This window comes from Drosophila montana, unplaced genomic scaffold, assembly GCF_035044405.1.
Source record: "Drosophila montana isolate Dmon_TW-CO22-7 unplaced genomic scaffold, ASM3504440v1 contig_3848_1, whole genome shotgun sequence".
Lineage (NCBI taxonomy): Eukaryota > Metazoa > Arthropoda > Insecta > Diptera > Drosophilidae > Drosophila > Drosophila montana.
This window is the reverse complement of record NW_026998720.1, coordinates 1,600,210-1,622,191: the sequence shown is the minus strand read 5'-3', so window position 1 is coordinate 1,622,191 and position 21,982 is coordinate 1,600,210. Positions and strand designations below refer to the sequence as shown.

The 21,982-nt window shown below is 39.8% G+C and overlaps 1 protein-coding gene across 5 annotated transcripts in view; it reads left to right on the top strand.

Annotated features, from left to right (window-relative positions):
- Nucleotides 1–21,982, top strand: part of RYa-R (RYamide receptor) — an 87,184-nt gene that overhangs the window by 32,666 nt on the left and 32,536 nt on the right. For 4 of the 5 annotated variants that reach the window (XM_064696511.1, XM_064696512.1, XM_064696515.1 and 1 more), the window contains exons 2-4: nt 7,411–8,262; nt 10,164–10,280; nt 12,138–12,336. In XM_064696511.1, coding sequence (XP_064552581.1) covers nt 7,613–8,262; nt 10,164–10,280; nt 12,138–12,336 — 966 coding nt within the window. In that variant the 5' untranslated portion in view covers nt 7,411–7,612. Of the gene's footprint in view, nt 1–7,410; nt 8,263–10,163; nt 10,281–12,137; nt 12,337–12,384; nt 12,448–21,982 lie in introns of those variants that run through there. The other variant, XM_064696514.1, reaches the window with a different exon arrangement.

Here is a 21,982-nt window from a genome sequence, read left to right as displayed (position 1 = left end):
ATATATGATTTTATTCGTCCCACAATAAAAATATGGTTTATTCCATTGGAATAAAATATCAAATTTAACTTTACACTATTAAATATATTTTCGATGCAGGTTCTATAAGAGTTCATTTAAATGCCCAAGCCACAAGAAGGCTAAAAAAATGGTTGAGTTTTGACAGAACTTTACAAGCTTCAAATTGTCGTAATTTTTGGCCGAAATTAGAACAGCTTGAGACTCAACATGTAATCATTTCTTGTGCTAATTTTGATGCAAGTTGTCAAATATATTGACAAAAAGAAATAAAAAATTTAAATTGCAGAAACAATCAACAATATTGAAATGTTATGAAGCTCAAATAATTCTTATGTTTTATCTGCGCTGTAGGAGCTCAAAGGCTTAGGGGAATATTTACTGGCAGTTTGGAGGGACAATGCAATGACCCTATTAAGAAATAACCTTTGAGAGTGCTTTGTACGCGTAAGAGAGGAAACAAAGAAAAGTGGCGTATTATGTGTTTAAAAACATTGCAGTGCTATGGAAAAATGAAAAATGAAGAGTGCCGCCTGCAAGTGGTAACCCGCTCTAAGTGAATTGCAGACGCTTCATTAAATATTGTCGCATGGCGCTCGTTGCATTTAATTAACACATTTCGCTTGAATTTGCACCTATTGTTGCACACCATTAAAAAAAGTAACTCAATTAAAATATGAGCTCTGACCCGCGTGAGGTCCTTGACAAGGTATGCAGCTGGTCAGGCCGGCGGCACGTTCGTTTAATTATGTTAAATATTTTATGGAGTTGCCTTTGTGAGCGGAGCGGTGTTGAGGGGAGTGAGGAATGACGCGCACAAAATTCAATGAAATTCAAATTAATCGTATTTTCAAAAGTGTCACATTTCAAACTGGTCGTGAGGAGGAGAAGGGCGTGGGGTGTGGCAGGCGTCTCGTTTAACAGTTTTTAACAGCGCTTTTTTCGCATTTGATTAATCAAATTAATAGTCCATAATGGGCGGCTATTTACATGTTATATACTCACACCCGATTGAAATCGAATGCATTTAATTAATTTCCTTGTGGCAGAAACGGCGTATGAAGTCAGCATAATATTTGACAAGGGTAGGCTCAACCGAAGCCGGGGTCAGCCCAGGGCCAAGGACTTGTGTCGCATTCGGCACGAGTTTGGTTTTAAATGCTTAAAAAATGCTCAGCGCGGACTTTGTGGCTGTAATAAAATTCAATTCAACTTTTTTTTAAAAGCCAACGCATAAATCAGCATTATCAGCAAATAAAATGTGGCTATAAGGATTGCTTGGAGCAAGAGAATTTAAGCATTTGCCGTTTTCATACATGGCTAAATGCGTACGAAAACCCAAATAAAAATTTGAGTAAGTGTGCTATAGTCAGGAGTGCACGACTAGCATTTTTTCCGAACCTAGCTTCCTTCTATATATACATACACGAAACACAAAAGGACACATCGATATTATGAAAATGATGCGAGATATTGTCAAAAAATAAGAAACTCTTTCTGCAATAAACGTGCATATATATTAAATATTTAAAGTGCCTAGCTCCTGTAGTTGGATATCAAAATATTCTATGGTCAAGTAACAAACGACAAACACGACAACAAATGTCTGTCTCGAGGCAAATAACAAATACATAAAGCATTAGCCAGGCTAAGACACGCACACACACACACACACACACACACACACACACACACACACACACACACACACACACACACACACAAACACAAACACTGCAATTCATTTGAAGCTTTGCTAATTAACACATATGAAGGGTAACTTCCTGCTGAGCTCTTCGCGCTGTTGGTTGCCTATTTAAATATGAGTCGAATGATAAAAACTATCACAAACACTCCTAAGATACGACCACGCCCACGCCCACGCCCGCGTCTTGGCATGCCACAAGTGACAATGCCGTGGCTAATTATGCCGCCCTTACCTTTGCCTTTTGCCCTTTGACTTAGCTCTGGCAGCGGCAAGTGCGCTTCACATAGCTCATTTATTATAATTACAAGCACTCGGAACAACGCAACCGAATGGCTCGACTCGTATAATGGTGTTGGTAATGGAGACTGTGCTATACGAGGTTAAAAGGAACAACGACATTGTGGTTAGCAGCAGGCAATCAGTCATGTGACTGGAGACTAGAGTTGGGCACGTGGTCTGAGACGTTCTAGCACGACGTGTTCGTGTTGCTCAGCCGGAGAATATCAGCTCGAAGGCACGAAGGAAATTGACTGAAAGGGACAAGCAGAACAAACAGAATAAACTGGAAAATATTTCGATTTATGTGTATTCATATAATTTTATTTAGTGCCATGAAACAGTTTGCTTTCTTTTGATCCCAAATTGTTAAGAGGATATACTAATACGGTAGTCCAGAATTTAGCTGCTCTTATGTATCCAGATATTGTTATCAATGTTGGTTCCATTGTTCCATAAATAACAAACTGTGATAATGTGGCGCTGGAAAAAATAAACTGATTATGCCTGTCAGAAGGAAAAGAAATTTCATATCGACGTCGAGGATCTAACCTGGTGTTTCATATCAAGTTGTGCCAGCTTATATGTGCATATATCAATATATATGATATAACCCATTCTTTCTAATGCTTTTTACTAAATAATAATCTGAGCGAAAACTGAACTTTGAACCATAATCTTGAAAATGCAATCTTACTCTCTTACAACGTGAAATTCGTCTTAGATTAGTTTTCACAAGGATCTTTAAAAATGATAATTCAACGTTTGCCGTGATGCTTAAATTTGAATGTGGATAAGGAGGGTATAATAAGTTTGTGCAAGTGTATGTTACAGGCAGCAGAGAGTATCCTCGACCTTATAATCGATCTACTTATCAATCTAGCCTTGTCCGTCTGTCCGTCAACTTCAAACACTTTATATATGCTCGTGTACCACACAGAGCATGATTTTATAATATATTTTTTCAATAACTCCTCTTATTTGCATAATATCGATAAAAATCTATTTTGAGGAATGGATTTTCAAACATAATTAAAAAACTAAAATTGCTATTTACATTTGAGAAGATATGAAGATAAGAAAGACAGAATGTTTGTAGGCGTACGTGGCTTGGGTAGTCGGATACTCCCGACAAGAGCACTTATACCTGTTACCCGTTTACATTTGTAATGTTTGCTTCGCCTTTGCATCGCGTTGAACAAATCTAAAGCACACTCATCTCTACCATCAACGAGTAGAGACAAACATTACCTAATGCTGGCAAAATATTTGCCACTGCACGGTGTGGCGCCCGAGCAGGGACCTTTACTATTTTCACTTTGTGGCGGTTTCAAAAGCAATTTGCCAAGAGCAAATTTTCGTTTGGCTTTCTGCTCCCGAAATTGTTTGACTGTGCTCCGGTCTGGTTAAGCTGAAGCTGCTGCACTTGGGCTTTTTGTGGGTTTCTTTTTACCAATGTTGCTTTTGCTGATGCTCTACGCAGAAGTCTTGGCTCGAAATTTGCCGGACATAAAACGGAAGCTAAGCCAAAAGCATAAGCCTGAAATACAATGATGGCAAATGGAAATATGAGCTATGGTTAGCTCTCTTTGAAGATTTACTGTGGGCTTAATACATTTTTTTTCTCCCTTTAGTCATATTTTTTTTGGCACAGCGCCTTTTGTAAATTGAATTTATGTGCGTAGCACCTGATTTGGGGACGCCTCGCGCCTGTCGTCTCGCCTTCCTTTTCCATTTCCGCGTTCAGCGTAAAAAGGCGCTAAATGAATTTACATGCAACTAAGCCGATCAAATCTGATTTGCCGCCTTTTTCGGCGCCATTTTTTCTCGGCCTCGTCTTATACTCTGCGTAAATATATTATTTGCTATGGGCCAAATATGTTAGCTACCGCTTTCTATGCTCAGCCCTCGTCTGCATCACGTGTTGTGATTACATTTTTGTACGTGATTTTTTTGCCATTTTCCTAGCAGTATTTTATTTAATTTTATTTTTTTTCTGCGTGTTTTATATCTGCGGCAAAATATTTCTATTTCGAAAAGATATGCCTTATCCCACATTTTGCATTCGGATTTCGTGCCCTCCAATCTGGAGGATTCAATGCATTGGAATTATTTGGGGATTCGCTTGCACGTGTTAATTATTAACTTGGGCATGCCGCTCACATCCACATTAACATGTTGGCCTAATATAAAATTGATGACATTCCATTAATACACTCAGTCCGGGGCCCATGTATATTGAGATGTATATGAGCCTTTAGGCTGGGAAACTGCGAGCGAAGCTCTTGGAGAGTGATGGAAACGTGATGTTTTTCCTTTTTTGAAGCCAAATCAAAGTGAATTTTTCTGCAATTGAACTCTGGCAAACACATCTGAAAATCTCATGAATTTTTTATACCCCGAACCCATTGAAGATGAATAAGAAGGGTATAATGGCGAGGTGCTAGTGTAGGTAACAGGCGGAAAAAGGTATCTCGTAAACTATATATCAAATCGAGAAGCTAAGGTGATTTAGCTATTTTTGATTCGATCTTGGAATCAAAACAAGCCAAAACTGGAGAATATTAATTTTTTAGAGGAAGAGCCTTGTTTTTTTGGTATACTTAATCACTTGGCTGTTATTTTTTGGTATCGAAAAGTTCATAAACATTGGACAATCAACGTCGAAGTTAAAAAATAATTAATTTCCCCACTTAATCTTAGCCTTAGAAGAGAAGAAGGCGCTGCATAAAGAGCACAGGGATGTTCAAATTTTTGTGTTCAGAGTATCTTCTGGTCGAGCATACCCGACTTAGCACTCGTACTTATTTTAATATATTTTTTTTTCGTTTGTCATGCCATTCGGTCTGCTCCATTTTCTCATTTGCTGGCGCGTATGTCGTTCACCTTGGGTCGATTTTTAATTTAAAAATTAATAGATGTTATGTGCGAAATGTTGATATATACGCGTATATTAAAAAATAAATCACTTGCAAATAGGAATTAGGAGAATGCTTTTATTTTATTTTTTTGTGTCTCGCATGCCCGACAAAAATGCCAATAACAAATCCTTGGGCACGCAATCGTCTGTTGAAATTTTATGAAGCTTCGCAGGGATTTTGGAATTTGGGCAGATAATTGATAAAGTATGGCAGCAGCAGCATAAGGAGCATAAGGCGCATAAGGAGTAGACCTGCTAGCTGTGACAAAAACTCAAGTCACGCACACACTCAGACACACCCACAGCCCGCCACCACACACACACGCATACACTGAGCGTACGGGCTGAACCTCAGCAAGTACCTCATTATTGCGCTGAGATAAGCAATTTACTTGCCTGATATTCTTATCCGGCTTTTGCAGCAAGCGTCCACACACACGAGGGTGCTTTGTCAGGCAGTCCGTCAGTCCGTCAGTTCGTCAGTGTCGGAGTTTATTTAGCGGCACATTAAAACGACGCGCCAGTAAAAGTTGAAATGACTTCTTTTAACAGTCATATACACACAATCACTCACACACACACTCACTCACACACACAATACTAAGTTTTGGCAATCAAATTACAGCTCTCATATTATCTTTAACAATTGTCTTTTGTTGCCAGGCTTTAATTGTTCGCGCACGCAAATCTGGTTCGCAATTTTAATTTGCCTAATGCCTTGTTATAAATAGAAATGTTCATATAGCTATATCATATATAGATATGTACAAAATATATATAAAACAGGCCTTGCAGCTATGCATTTCAATCGTCTGAATTTTTGTTGCCTGCCAAACAGCTTCCGAGTGCCTGCGGCACATTAAAGTTAAAATATGCCACAGCTTTTCCAATTGAAGCTGCCAAGCAACGAAAGAGAGAATCGCCATTTTAGCCACGTCGACGAATAAATACCCTTGTTGAAATATAACTTACATTTTAGCAGCCGTGTGTGAGAAGAATAGTGTAGTTCGTAAATGCCGACTTTGGCCAAGATTATTTAAGAAGATGTTGACAAGATTTTGCTTAAAGCTTGGGTGCATAACAAAAATAATAAAATAAAAAAACAAGTATATGCTTTTCCCATTTTCGTCTTAGCATTACTTTTGCTAACATACTTTCGTTAGTTATTCGAAAAATGTATGCAGTTTTGAGTAGAATTTGTGCAGCACACAACATTTTGGCTGAGTTGAGAAGGCGTAACTTGGAATAATCTCAATTAGCTTATTGACTTTGAAATTTCTGGTTTACAATGTGCGCATACAAAAAAAACATACGCATATTGGCAATCTATTCGCATTTCCCAACGCTTTTACTTTCTCATCGCTCAAAGGTTTCTCCTTTTTCTTCAGCCATGGCTCAGCATAAAATGGCAGTCGATTGCGACCCATTTATCATAGCAACCGCTTCTGCACCCGGAAGCGGTTTGTTTGTATTTTTGGCAGTTGTTATGCTCTCTGGTTTCTTCGCAATTTTGTTTGCCTGTGTGATTTATTCACATGCGTTTTGGCCATGCCATACACGTTTTTCATATGGCCAAAATTGTTTTGCCCACAGCCATTTACTCGCTTTTACAGAGTGAAGTCTTATACTGGCAACGCGCGAAAGTATGCAACAGTTTTTTCTGCACTGAGGTATGTCTTTAGCTTCAGGACCATAAATCAATTCATAGTGTAATACAAAATGGCCGCTATGCACTTAAACCAGCTTGTTAAAACTAGTTTGGAGATATGGAACTTTTTACCTGAGAAATTTGGATAAAATTTAATTTTTTGTTTACCAATGACAAATTTTTTTAGCAATAGAGAGATGTGACCCATTTGTGTCACAATCGGAAATCTGCTTGAATATTATGAAAAGATAATTTTATAAAGAAATAATTGGGCATATTCCGAACTTTTCGTACATTGCGTATGCTGGCAAGTCCGTTGTCAAACATTTTCTACGTACAAAGGCTGTCAACTTTGAGCACATTATGTTTGAATGTGTTTGGACAAACTTGGACCTTGTGATTTTTGTTTTTTAGAAATCCGCAAAGACATGATAAAGTTTGAGCTATATTTTTGTTGAAATATATTCACTTGCCGCTCTTAAATTGGCAAGTATAAGAGCTTGCAGTAAAATGTATAAGTTGTCAGTTTTGGTAGCAGCACAAAAGCTTGCAATCGTTTTATGCATCAGCTAATTATTTCCTAGCTGACATGACTGACTTGTAGCTCAAGCCTAAAAGTATGCAGTCAAGATATAGGATGAAAAAATGTTAACTCTCTTATGTGATTTTCGAAAGAGGTTATATTATTTGGTAAATGAATTTTATTATATATATATCTTATTACATCCAATATTTAATTTATTTACATGGTAAATGGAGCTATCTACACTTAAAAACGCCTTGAAATTTGTATAATAATTGCAACATGCCGTTACATATTTCATATCCTTTTACTTGCAGGCTCCTTCGGCTGGCTGTGGAAATTAAATTCAAACCGCAAACCGAGCGTAATTGCAGCTGCTTGATTATAATGAGGCTGCAATTAGGATTTGCTTATGCCAAAAAGTATTTAGATTAAGTTACAAGAGCAAAAGTTGCTGGCTTATAGAGAAAAGTCCAAGGTCTTCGCTTACCAAAAAGAACAACAAAAACAATCTTGGAAATGGAGTTTAACAGTTTTGTCTGGCACCGGCGTCGTTTGGACCTTCAACGGACCGTTTTAAATGACGAGCGTTTGTATTATATTGCGCCACAGCAGCCGCTGCTGCGCAACGAGGATGATTATCAGGATACAGCTGGGGCGCTGATGTACAATAGCAGCTCGACGGAGCTGTCCTTGGGCGCTGAGGACGCCGACTACACATCGTCCACGCCCGCAACGGAGCACTTCAATGTGACCGTATTGCTAAACTTCAGCTGCACTGATGTCAGCTCCCATTCGGATGATCTGTGGTCCAGCGACTACTTCAAGAGCGTCGTCTACCTGCTCTACATACCCATCTTTATATTTGCCCTGCTGGGCAACGGCATCGTCTGCTACATTGTGCAGTCCACGCCGCGCATGCGCACGGTTACCAATTATTTCATAGCCAATCTGGCGCTGGGTGACATACTGATGTCGCTGTTCTGTGTGCCCTCCTCGTTTATCTCGCAATACATTCTTAACTACTGGCCATTCGGCATTGTCCTGTGCCACTTCGTCAACTACTCGCAGGTGGTCTCCGTCCTGGTCAGCGCCTACACCCTGGTGGCCATCAGTATTGATCGTTACATAGCCATCATGTGGCCCCTGCGTCCACGCATCACAAAGCGGTGCGTATATTAATGTATATTCATTTACCTATGTATAATATCTATCTATTTAAATTTTGATATGTGATGACTGTGGATAATGCGGGAGAGTACAAAGCTGCTTGGCTGTTAAGATTTAAAAATTTTTTTGTTCGTTTGCTTTTTAGTTAGCTACTCTATGTCTCAAATCTCACTGCAAAAGTTCAGGCAACTGCAAAGGCTTATCCGCACTCGAATCCCAGGCTACAAAAGTACCATTGAAGTTGAAGTTTTTAACTATACCTTATAATTAAACAAATAATAATATTAAATTCTCGATATATATATACCGAACCCTGCTTGTAGCCTGGGAATGTATGTATCAGCCAGTTATATCTCATGCCTAAAGGTACATACGGTCAATTCATCTATAAGAAAAAAGTTTCAGGCCGTATTCAAACTAACCCAGAATTCTAATTAATTTCCTACTATGAACCCAACTTTAATCCAATTCAATTGCTCTCAAGGCAGCCGAGCCTCTGCCCTAACAGAAGCGAAACTGTGTTGGTTCAAAGTAAAAAACGTTTGCAGGAGAGCCAGCATAAAGGCATAAATAATACGGACTTCAATCATTGCACAAACGTATTAGATAGATGCCAATCGTTGATGGAGATTAAATCAAGTGAACATCTTGTGGATAAAATAGTTGAGGACATGCAATGTTTTCTGTAGAATGGAAAAGTAAAATTGAATAGAAAATTATTTAAAATCTATTCAATATTTTGGATATTTCTCGAATATACAGGTGTATTTTATTTATTAAAAACTATCATTGAATGGGTGAAGTTCTTTATAAAATGATAGACAATAATTCAATTACTTCAGAAGATAATTTAAATTTAAAAAAAATTCTTTTTGTATCTCCAAGTTAAGATTCTGTCACAGCTTAAATAAAAAAGTAAGGAAACGGAAACTAGAGCTAAGAAGAGTTCTAGATAATAATTTAGATAACACTGCGAGAAATCCTTCCAGTCAAGCATGATTGCCTATTAAGTATTACAAACTTGACTCTTTTCTTTTGTGTTGAGTCTTAGTCAAGTATGCAAAGCTGGCTTTTAGTAGCATTTGAGTTAATTGAAGGCGCATAAAAACTAATTGAAAGGCCGCCGTTTGCTTGGGCTCTTGTTGCTGATGTTGTTGTAGGTATTTGGGACATTGGCGCCGTTAAGTGGCAGCCGGCGTATTTGCATTGCTTGGCGCTTTAGGCATTTGGCTGCCAGCCGCACTTGACCAAAAGAAGGCCTCGCCTCCAGAGACTTGAAAAACACGCAATGCCAGCACGTACGCTAGACGCAAGGAGGTGAAGTGGGAAAGGGGGCGGCCAACTTGGTCGTGTTAATTGGTTTAAATAGTAACCTTAGACACGAGGCGGACGCAGTGCGGCAGCTGCTGCTGCTGCTGCTGCTGCTTCTGCTGCAAAGACTGCAAGCCCGCGCCGCTGGCTGCCATTGAACGTCAATTTGCTTTGTAACTGAATACACAGGATAGCCTCCCCTTCACTGCTGCCACTTGTCAGCTAGCTGACTTTGGCTATGGCTAATGGCGGCTAAGTGTGTAGGGGCCGTGCAGGGGTGCAGAATTGGCAGCATTTATGTCACGCCCTGTCAATGAGTGCGTGCTAAGGAGCGAGGCTTTCGTGGCATGTGCAAATATTTGTGTGGCACCCAAATAAATACGGTTTATAATTATCCAGGCTGGCTGTAATTCGGGCACACGAGATCGCATTCTGGCACTCAGGGCGTATGCGCAAAGCGAGAGACACGCTACGCGCCATGCGCCACGCTTCAGGCGTCGCGCGCGTCACATGCGTGCGTCAGCGTAATTTTGGGTGTCCTTTTAAATATTTTAATACAACTCTTTTCCTTTTATTTATTTATTTGCAGCTACGCCAAATTTATTATCGCTGGCGTTTGGTTTATTGCGCTGGCAACTGCATTTCCCATACCCGTCGTCTCCCGCCTGATGGTGCCCAGCTCCATATGGCACGAGAAATGCGAGAAGTGAGTAGAAACCATTAACAACCAAATAGTGTGTGTGCGTGTGTATGTGTGTGTGTGCGCGTGCTTCAAGTGTAGCATTAAAGATATGACCATGGCTTTGTCTGACGAGTGGCACTTGAGCAAATATATGTGGGCACATTCAAGTCATACGCAGCGCGTGCCTCTGCCCCACTCGTCGGCCGGGCTGGTGGTGGCATGCAACTGAAGCTTCCACATGCTGAAATCGATAGCCAGTCGACAAGCACTTTGCAGTTGTTGTCCTGTGCTGGGCGACTTGCCACATTCTCTGTGAACATTCAAAATAAGCCAAGAACAACTATCGAGTCAACAATTGAAGACTCTTTGCAGCTTGTGGCACGCAGTCGAGTGAATTGCAAATAAAACAAATTACGCGAGACCCTTTGAGCTGACCAAATATGATTTAGATTGACTTTAAGCGAAAATTGCGCCTCATTTCGCATTCAATTACCGCCGGGTTAGTTTGTTGCACAATTATGGCAACATTTGTGGCAGCTGCGGGCGCTCGTGTGCTGTAAAAGAACGTGCCTAATTACCGCAGCATCAGCTGGTCGGTGGAACAAAAGAAGCTTTCGTTTAGTGGACCATCAAAAACAGGCAATGCTGACACAGCACCATGGGCATAAAATGCAATAAAGTGCATATAAAATAGGAGACCAAATGGCAGCGTTTATTATGCAAACGATGCACTCTACAAAATAAAATACCTCTTTCATTTGCATGGTCAAAAGTTGTAATAAATGCAGACAAATGAATCAAAAAACCAGGGAAATGATAGCGAAATGGTGGCGAAATAATGCTGCACTTACTTTTGCTGCCTCTTAAGTTGACGCGGTTGAGAGCTAAGCAAAATTATTGAAATGAAATAAAATTATAACGAAATAGTGTCGAAATGAGGGTGAAATGGTAACGTAATGGTGGTGAAATGGCGACGCACTTGTTTTTTCTGCCATTTAAGTTCAAGCGGTTTAGAATTAACCGAATTTAATGAAATTTAATTCAATTAATGGCGAAATAATGGGGAATTAGTGGCGAAATAGTGGTGAAATTCTGACGAAGATGTGTCGCTTTGAATTTGAAATAAGTAAATAACAAAATATTTAAAAGTTGTGAAATGGTGGCGAAATGTTGTCGAAATGTTGGAGAAATGCTAGTCGAAATTGTGACGCTTTTGCTTTTCCCACAATATGGTCTTGCCACATTGTTAAGACTTATAAAATGCCGAAAAACAAATGAACAAAAGGTAGTGAAATGTTGGCGAAATGGTCGTGAAAATGAGGCCAATTTGGTTATTCTGTCATTTTAGGTGACAGGCTGAGACTTGGCTCCATCAAACTTGAAAAAAATGCAGAACGAATTTAATAAAAATTATGACGAAATTGTGGCTATTTTCTTTTTCTGTCATTATAGTTGAGAGGCCTTAAAGTGGGGTCTGTCAAAAGTAAAATATGCAGAATCAAATTAATGAAAGTGTTGTAAAATACCAAAAAAAAAATAATAGTTGCGACATGGTGGCGAAATTCTGGCGCATTTGCTCTCTGCCATGATAGAGTAAAGAGTTCAGGCGCATAACATAAAAATTAAACTGCGCGAGCTTGTGTGTGTGTGTGTGTGTGTGTGTGTGTGTGTGTGTGTTTGCATTTGACGGCTTGTATGGTTGGCGCAAACTGACAGCACTTGTGCACCCCCATTCCCTTACCGCCTGCATGCCATAAAATCAACGCAATCTTATGCCGCGTCCGGCTTTGCTCTTTTATTTTGCATGCCACTCACAAACAACAACAACAACGACAACAATAACGACATGCGCTGAATCCTGCTCTGTCCTTGCCACATCAGATACATCTGCCGCGAGGTCTGGCCCTCGACCGAACAGGATTATTACTATACACTGGCGCTGTTCACGCTGCAGTTCATCGTGCCACTGCTGGTGCTGATATTCACCTATACTCGGATTGCCATCGCCGTGTGGGGCAAGCGGCCGCCGGGCGAGGCGGAGAACTCGCGCGACCAGCGCATGGCGCGCTCCAAGCGCAAGGTAAGTCCACCTACGCTTAAAAACCGATAGCCCAAAAACCACTTTCAGATGGCAACCACAAAAACTAATTTGTGGGCAAATGGATTTGGTCATTAGCTGAGGATAGAACCCAACCAAAAATCGTATTAGATAAACGCAAAATGGGAATGCCCACTCGCAATCCTTTTAGTCCTTTACCCATTGCACAGTGTTTCGTTTTATATTTAGCTATGGAAATTTCTTGTGCAAATCTATTTTTAATATTTAGCATGTACCCCGACTCCACACCGCGCACCGCCTCATGCAAATTGCGTTGCGCACTTTCCAACTGAATACCCCTCTGCGATTATCTGAATATTTGCATTTGCCTTTTATTCAAATGCAAAATATTTCCAGGACCAGTTAACATTATAGTTGTTCTCCGCTCTTGTGCCAAACATTGCACAGATTCCGTGAGCTGAGAATAGCTGAGATAATTGAAGCAAATATTATAGATTGTTGGGGCGATGACTCAAAAAATTGAGTGAAAGCTGCGCGGATTTAAACGAGAAATTAGCGAACATGAATTTCGAAGAAAGGTTACGATTTGCGATTAGCTTTAAGACAAGCTACTACGAAGGTTTTTTTTTAGATATTCTCAAAAATCACAGTGAGTAAAAGTTATTTGTGGCCTAGTCAGTTGAGTGAAACAGCTTTGTATGGACAGATTTAGTCGTGTCTTATAAAAAGGTTAAAGCCAGAATATTTTAATGCTAAAGATCGCAATTGAATACATTAAATGTCATTGTTTAGGCAAAAGTCAATGCTAGGCATTAAGTCAATTGGTTTCCAATTATATCCTGAAGAGTTCAACTGCCTCCAGCGGGGATAACATTTCGACTGAAGGTGAAGCTTGTCGGCATAACAAATCGCATAAAATGCACATATAATCAACAGTCTGAGGCTTAACCTCATCTGCTGCTTTGGCAGACACCCAACCCAAGCAGCTGGATGCATTTACAGTATATATATTGTATTTGAAATAAATAAATGAGAAAAGATTTATGCAGCGCATGCAGCAGGCTTACCTGTTGCCCAGTACGTGAGACGCCTAACAGCTGAGGCGGCAGCTAAGGCAGCTGAGGCAGCTGGCGGTGGCAGATGCCACCTTTGTCGCGACGGTGATCAGTTTGCGGTTTCCAGGAAGCGTTTTGGCGGCGGGTGACGACGACCACGTAACTAGTTGTTAAACGAGCCTTTGCGCTTTATGGCCAATCGAATTGTGGAATTTCCATAGACGCCTGCCACAAAGAAAGCCACAGCCAGTTAGGGTACCAAATTTATCTTCATGACCTCTGCAAGTCATCCACGCAGCTGGGCTTCCAAGAGTAAAAGCAACGGCTGCCCAATTTTGGCGGATTTTAATTAACATTTGCCGATGCTTAATTAAGCCATGTCCATTGTGACGAACATCCACCCATCCATTCATCCGTCCATCTATCCATCCACTGCGCGGCCAATTATGGCCATCAGATTTTGCCCTGGCTCAGTCAGGCATGTGCATCTGCTGATTAAACACAAAGAAATACCAATAGCGACAGATTCCTCCATAATACTGCTGGACAGTTGCGCCCACTGCCGTGAATGTTGCCCAATTTCCAGCCCAAGGCAGCAACAGCAGCAGCAGCAGCAGCGGCAGCCGCATCTGCCATTCACTTTTCGCTGTTGTCTCTCGACTGTTGGTCAATCTGGAGACCATCCTTTGGTGGCACCAAATAAATAACCAGCATTGAAGATTTTACTGGCATTTTCTCATGACTTGAATGGTTGACAATTTCTTCCTTGTTCAAATAGTTGGCCAAGCGGCAGTTGAAATGATTAGCAAATTACGGCCACAGCAACGCGATCATCACGTTAACGATAATAATGATGACAGCCATTAGACTGTTATTAAAAGCCAATGTATGAAAATTACACAAAAAAAAAACTGTTGCTACTTTTATTTTTAAACTCAATTGCCAAATTGTGCCGTACACGTGGCGTATACGTGATGCGGCAAATAAAACGGATTTCTGCATTCCCCTTGCCAAATCGTCGCTGCAAGGGCAAAGTGAATTAAAATGCTGTCAAATTGTGTAATGTGAAGGGGCTGAAATCTATGAAATTTAAATGTGCTCGCTTAACAGACGGGGAAAAGAGTGTGACTGGATTTATAATGCTTAGATAATATATAGATAATATTCGTCTTGTTCCAAGATGGGTGTCCGCCTGATAGAAGTGTCCGTTAGCCGAGGCTTAACTGTATGTTACTTTGAACAGGCAGCATCCATATTAGAGTTAACCGAATCGAATCACTATATTGCTCATAGGCAGCCCAAAAGAGCGATTAGTCAAGAATTAAGTTTTAGACTGCAACTTCTGTTTAGATATCTTCACTAAGTTGAGCTTTACATATTTGTCAGATATCGTCAAGAAAGTACTTTTTGTTTTACTTTTCATAGGAATAATTTGGTTTGTAAACTAAGTTGCTTTTTATAAAATAGTGGGCATTTAATATTGTCATAATTTGCGGAAAGCATTCCCGACCCCACAAATAAAACATATATATTTTGATATATGTTTCCCGCGATAACTTAAGGAAACTTAATATTTACTGACTTCATGCTGCTCCTGCTATGCTCCTTAGATATTAGCGAACACCTGTCAACATCGGGTTGCTATGTCATATGGCCTAATATTAAGAATCAGTCGATTAATGCATTTTTTTAAGGAAATCCTTTTTGTTTTTCCAGATATTTTAACCACACTCAATTTTGACCAACTTTACTATGTTTCTAACACGTACGCAATATTCGGCAATTAACATATATCATTTAGCTGTTATAGGAACAATCTGTCGCAAGTAGTTTCTAATTAAGGGTATTTAACATTGTAACTGTTCTAACTTGCTGCTCAATGTTTTGCGAAATGCCTCCAAAATATCGTTTGCACGAGCTGCAAATCACAGACGGACTAATTGCTCGAGCCGAGCAAGCGTCAGCGCCAGTTTTGTTGGCCATGGGAAAAAACAGCGGCAACAGCCAAATGTAATGCAATAAAAACAATCAGCTAAAAGGAATAATAAAACCGCTGACTTACGGCGATGACACGTCACAGTTGACAGTCAGTCGGACAGTGGCGAAAAAAAAGTAAGAGAAAAAAAATAAATATATAATAACTGCCATGCAGCAAGATGCGAGATGCATAATGCTGCCCCGTGGCCACTCAATTGATAGTTGGCTGCAGCAGAAGCAGTGGCAGGGCGGGGACGGTGACGGGGGCGGCGGATAGGGGTGCTGTGGTGTTGGGGCAGCTGTCGCTTTGTCAAATCGACGCCAGCGCATTGGAAATTTGCCTCATTTGGCTGCAATTGCTACTTGTTCGCATGTAAATCTCTAATTGCATAATTGGCTGCAAGAGGCGCAACCGGCTGCACAGTTTGTCTGGGTGTGCGCGTGTGTATGTGTATTGGTCAGTCTGTGTGTGAGTGTGATCCTAGGTGTCTGCTGACCACGCCACAACAAAGACTGATGATCAGCCAGACATGGCCAAATGCCCAAAAAGAGGCGGCAACGGGCTCATTTGATGTATCGTTTTCTCTCTCTTTCTCTCTCACTGACTCTTTCCCTCTTTGTCTGGTGCTGCTGCTGCTGCTGTTGTTGTCTCTTCGCTGCAATTTCTTTCTTTTGCCGCAGTTGCAACCGTCGTCTCTTGAATTGTGTTAAAATGTTAATTTCGCATTACGTAATCTGTGTCATATCCAGCCAGCCGGGCAGCCTGGTTGTGGCGGGGCATACAGCAGGGGCTGGGCCAACGGCAGCTTGAGTCTCTGTTGCTCCCAAGTCGCATCATCTTCATCATCGCTGCACACACACAAGCAAGCAAACTCACACAAACACACACATACACACACACACACAGGCAGACAATGGCAATGTGCATGGGAATAAAAGTGAGAGGATTCCCAGGCTTGGCCGGGGCTATAGCTGCTTGGCTGTTGACTGCCCACATCCACACCCACTCACACACACACACACAACAACATGGCTTGCACATTTTGTGCGTTTTGTGGCAAATTAAAAGATATCGCTGGCGCGCAGCGGCAGACTACAGACAACAGTTACACAGACTGCAATTAGCTGTCCCCCTCTTCACACAAAACCTCCTAGCCACACAAACACAGATACACCCACACAAACACATTTGCTTTCATTTGTATCTGTATCTTTTTGCTGGCTGCTGTTCATTCTGGCGGCGCAAGTTTCCGCGCATTCCTGAGTCCTCTCAGCTGCACTTGGCATTTGACTGATTCATTTCGTTGCAATTTGTTGGAGTCAAATGCAATTGAAATTTGTCTCGTTGTCAAAAATGTTTCTACAACATTTCATAACTTGAATTCGTCTCCTAAAATATGTCTGCAAATATATCAATGCAAAAATGACTTGAGCAACATTTTTGTGCATTATTGCAAATCCATTGAAAGCATCCGCTTTGAAAGCATCGCTCAAGGGCTACGTGACAAACTGTGAGATGGGATAAGTTATTTTTTGCAGAGGATATTGCAGCGACAAACATAAGCACGTGCACATGCATATATATCTATATATTATGTACATTAAATAAGTTAGGCTCTGGTTAGCTTTAAATGTTGAAACGCGTTTCAAGTCGTTATGGTGCGCTTACAAAGCTGGACAGGGGCATCGGAACGAGAAACCTGCATCGATTTATCGATAACTTGCTTAAGCTTTGGCTAACAAATAATCGATGACAGTTATCTTTGTGGATATATTGTATGTCCTTAAATCTTTAAAGTAGAACAAATATGATAGTGCTCGATACCCTAAAAATATATTTGATCAATATTAACGTTATTATATAATCGAAAGGTACTGACATACGACGGAAACACTAGCATTGATTAATCGGATACTAAACAATCGATGGCAGTATTTTTTCAAATATTTCTCTAATTAACTAACTAAAAAAAAAAATAACAAGGTTTAAAAAACTAAAGTATACATACCCGATTCCTTAAAAAAAATCGATCTATACCAACAAATTTCTCTGTAAGGTTATCTAGCTGTCGAACCAAAAATGAGTATCGATAAATCGCCTGAACTTTGAAAACCCATAAAAAGTTAAAATAATGCTTTATAAATATATCTAATACTAACCATAGCGTAAAGCACAAAGATTCTCATAAGTGCTTTATTTAATTTAAAAGTTTTCTTAGCTATTTTCTCTCCTTTTTAATTGAAAAGCTCTTGGGAATTATAAGCCCTTTGCTTCCAAACCAACCCCGACCACACCGAAAGTTTATTTCAGTCATTTTGATAGTTTCCTCCACTCCCTGCGCATTTATTATTGTCAGCCCCAACTAAACAAATTAATTTCTGGCCATTTGTTTTATTAAATGGTCAATTAGAAGCATAAATTCTGTAAATAAATTTATGCAACCATTATGAAATAATTAAATTGTTATTGATATTTGAGTTGGTTGGTTTTCCTTTTATCATAGCTTTACCTTTTTGAATGACTAGCTAAATAAAGCATGAAATGTGAACTTTTGCATGGCCTATTGGCCCATAAATTAGTCAATTAATGGCCGTAAATTAAACAGTGGCTGCAGTAAATCAAGCAACAGCTGTCATAAGTTACTCTGCAAATACGAGTTTACCATCGTACAAACTTCTTTTATATACCCGATATATAATTTCACTTTAAGCCCATCAGCATGACTTGGCACCATTCCAATAAAGAAGCAGAAGCAGCTCCTGAGAGCTGACTGAGCCGACAGGGGCGACTTTGGTAGCTGCATTTGGCTGACAGCTGTCGGTGCATTTGTTGTTACATCTGCTCATTGTTGCTGTTGCTGCTGCTGCTGCTGCTGCTGCTGATGTTGTTGTTGTTGTTGCAGTTGCTGTTGTTGTTGCTGGTGCTGTTGCCGCGGTTGTTGTTGTTTGTATTACATAAAGAAACATCTTGACTGTTTGTTTGGACGCCCGAACAAGTTTATTCTACAGCGAAAAGTGAAAGGCTTTGGACTAGCAGCTGAACATTTTGGATTGTAGCTCCGCCAAATTCGGGTCAGTGACGCACTAAAAAAAACCGCTCAGCTTCAAGTCTGTGCGATCGTCATGGCAAACACTTTGCACATCTTCTCATTACATTAACAGCAGCACAATTTTAATGGCCAGCGGGGACAGCAACTAGTCAGTATTTCATATTCATGCTAGCTGAATAACGCCGGCGTTGTCCGGCTCAGTCTGATAGATCTTCTAAAATTGATGCAAATACGAGCATATGCATAAGTAATGTGCAACGCATAGATGGGGATATCGCGACCTGATAAAGTACATATATATTCTTAATCAGTATCTACAGTCAATTCGGTATAGTCATGTCCGTGTAACTTTGCATGTGTCCTCCTTTCTGTTAGTCAGTACATATCTATCTTGTAAACAGCGGATCGCAAGAGTTTAAGATATTTCTAACATATGAATGATACGTTTTTTAAGATATCCTGACCAAACTTTGCACTTACGTGTCTCACCATGCTCCATACATATGAACAAAATCGAATCAAGAACGGATAAGTTAGATCGCAACAAACGATACAAGTTTCTAATGGTTCTGTTTCTCAATATATTTCCACCAATCTCAGCAATAAAGAGCTTCACAATTATTCGTAGCTATCTGCAAAACCTTAGGACAAAGCGGAATCAATATTCGGTTTGAGGCAGATGAGCCTACTTTTTTATTCTAATTAGATTTAGGACACCACGTGTAGCTTTTGCTGCCATTTAATTTAAATACTTGTGAGCAACAGTAAAAATTAAAAAGTTTTTAATTCTGACACGCCTTGGCTCGAGTCTGGTTTCCCACAGCAACAGGCAGAGCGCGTTGTATTTGGCAAATTGTGTTTGTCTCCATGAAATTCCTATGAGCCCTAACATCATCAGTATTACAGCTTTGATTATTGTGGTCAATACCTTGCAATAATCATGGCTTAGCCTGAAATGTTTTTACCTCTAATGACTTTTTACTTGCACAATTTATAATAGTTGAAATCCAATTAAGTAGAGTACTTATAATTGAGGAGGCAACATAAACAGAAAACTTATTAAAACTGAGCTCAAAATTTGATCATTTTTGCGGTTTGTGAACAGCAAAAGCAAAAACCAAACAACAATGTTTTTTCTCGATTTAATCCCGAACTTTAGGCTCTATACAAAGCTTAAATGGCGCCAACAGTTTGCGCCGCATTAACCCGGTTTTTTACGAGGCGTTCGAAAAGCCAGGAAACAATGAAAAGCGCGAGTGAAAAAATAACATTGACAGTAGGGAGCGCTCCGTTGGGTCAAAGTTGTTGTAATTAAAATGTTTACAACACCATGAAATGAACAAAAGGCTACCGAATCGATGTACATTTTAAATTGAGAGAAGTCCAAAAGTTGGGCGCAACCCAAGCGGGCTTTACCTGGCCCCAAACATGCCAAACTTTCGATAGACTCCCTAGAGTGCAGTTTTCTGTGTATATAGGGCCAGAAATTGAATGATGGCAATTTAAGCTTTATTTATAGCTTGTATGTTCTAAGAAATTTTATATATATTTGCTTATATATATATTTAATACATTTTATAGCTGGCGACAACTGAGCTTAAGCAAGGAAAAAGATATAAATTTTTGTGAAGACTTTAGATGCTAACCGAATAGTTTGTGAATAATTTAATAAAAATTATAAATCTAAATCTAAAGGCACCGAATCAACTAAGTATAAACTAAGCAAATCAGCCGAAGCTGAACCTGAACCGAATTTTATGTGGCAAAAATGATTCGATTAAAAAATTTTGCTTGCACATTAAAAAATAATCTGACATTGTTTTCTAGTTAACAATATTTAAAGTAATCTAAGCATAGGAATAATTATTTTCGATAAATAAAAGCAGTTCCATAGAATTTCCTTTACAATTGAATATATGAGAACGAAAATGTAAATGTATTTAAGTTCAACAAAACGAGCCGAAATGCAAGAACTTGAAACGAACCAATGAAAATGTTATTATTATTACATAAATTATAACGTCAAATAATAAGACATGCTGCAGACATTTTCAGGAGTTGATTTTAAGCATGTTGCATCAGCCGCAAGATTGGTTTTTAGTTAACGTTCACTTGAGTTTATTTTGTTGTTTGTTTTTGTTGTTGTTATCTGTGAGCATTATTTTAGCGGCAACCGCTTGAAAGCCGTAATTAGTTTACACTTGCGGTAATTGCGGCATAAATCTTGAGCTGCAATGTGTCGTAATACTATTAAAGGCACACACATACACAAAAACACACTTAATGTTTTGACTTTTTGTTTTAGTTAGCTCTACTTAATCCCACACACACACACATACATATACACATAGTTACACCAATTCCCCACACAGCTATATTACGTCGCCCATCCCTTTGGCCAGCGGCAAATTCAGACCTCCAACTGCAGCTCTATCCCAGCCAAAAAGTCGCATCGCTGCAAAATGATTTGTGGCTCTAATGGCTGCAAAGTCAGTTTGTGCCGTGTGGCACTGGGATTTGTGGCAGCTCAAAGTGAACTCTGTTCGAGGCTAGTGGAGCTGAAGCCTGAAGAGGAATTGCAATTGGAATTACCTGCGCTGCCGTCACGTTATTTTCAACTCAATGTAACAGCAGCAAGTCGGGTATACCCGACCAGAACATATCCTCATTTCTTCTTTGGTTTTGATATGCGATCATTAAACAATTTTCAATCCATAAATATGGCATTCGAGTGTGTATAATTGCCAAAGCCAAGAGTTATAATATCGTAATTTGACAGGTGAATCTTTGAATATAAGCTCCTCATGCAAATGTAAGGACTCTGGCTCTACGATATATATTCTCAAAAACAAACCGAATTGATATCGATTCTTATCGGTCTCATCAAAAAATGGCGATGATTCGAAACCAAGTTTATCTTATGCACTTATATTCCTTGTTGATTTGTAAAAGTCTCCTTCTGCTTGCCACATACATTTGTGTTAAACCCCAATCTACCCTATTTAGCCATTTGCAATGGGCTCAGGGTATAAAAATAATTTCTTGTCTTATAAATAAAAGCATAAATATTGCTCTCCCAGTGGCGCTTCAGTTGGCACTTTCTTCAACAACTGCTCGCACGTTCCATTGTCCCATTGTCCCATTTCACCGGTCTGTCTGTCGGTTCGCTAGTGGCTCTCCAGACGGAAATAATATTGTGCTATCATTGCCCTTTTGAATGCCTTTTACCTTTCTTTTACAGAGCGTGAGGCCGGCATCGAAATGCTGCGCTGTATGCCTCAAGTGGTGCCACTTGCCTTTAATCGCCAGTGCCTCAGGAACTTGCATTCTCAGATAGTTCGCTCTGCTTCCATTACTGCTGGCACGTTTTATTAGAGCTATTAAAATGACCTCGCTTCCAAGTTGTATATCTACTGAATTCCCGGCAATAATGGCCAACTGTTTGGCAATAGCAATAGTTACATTGGGTTAAAAAAAAAAGGGGAGGGGGGGGTGAGCTAGCCAAACGATTCGAGCCAGCAGTTCTTATTTTAAACAAGCATTTTTGGTACTTTCTTAGGAAAATACTTTCTCTCAGTGCGAAAG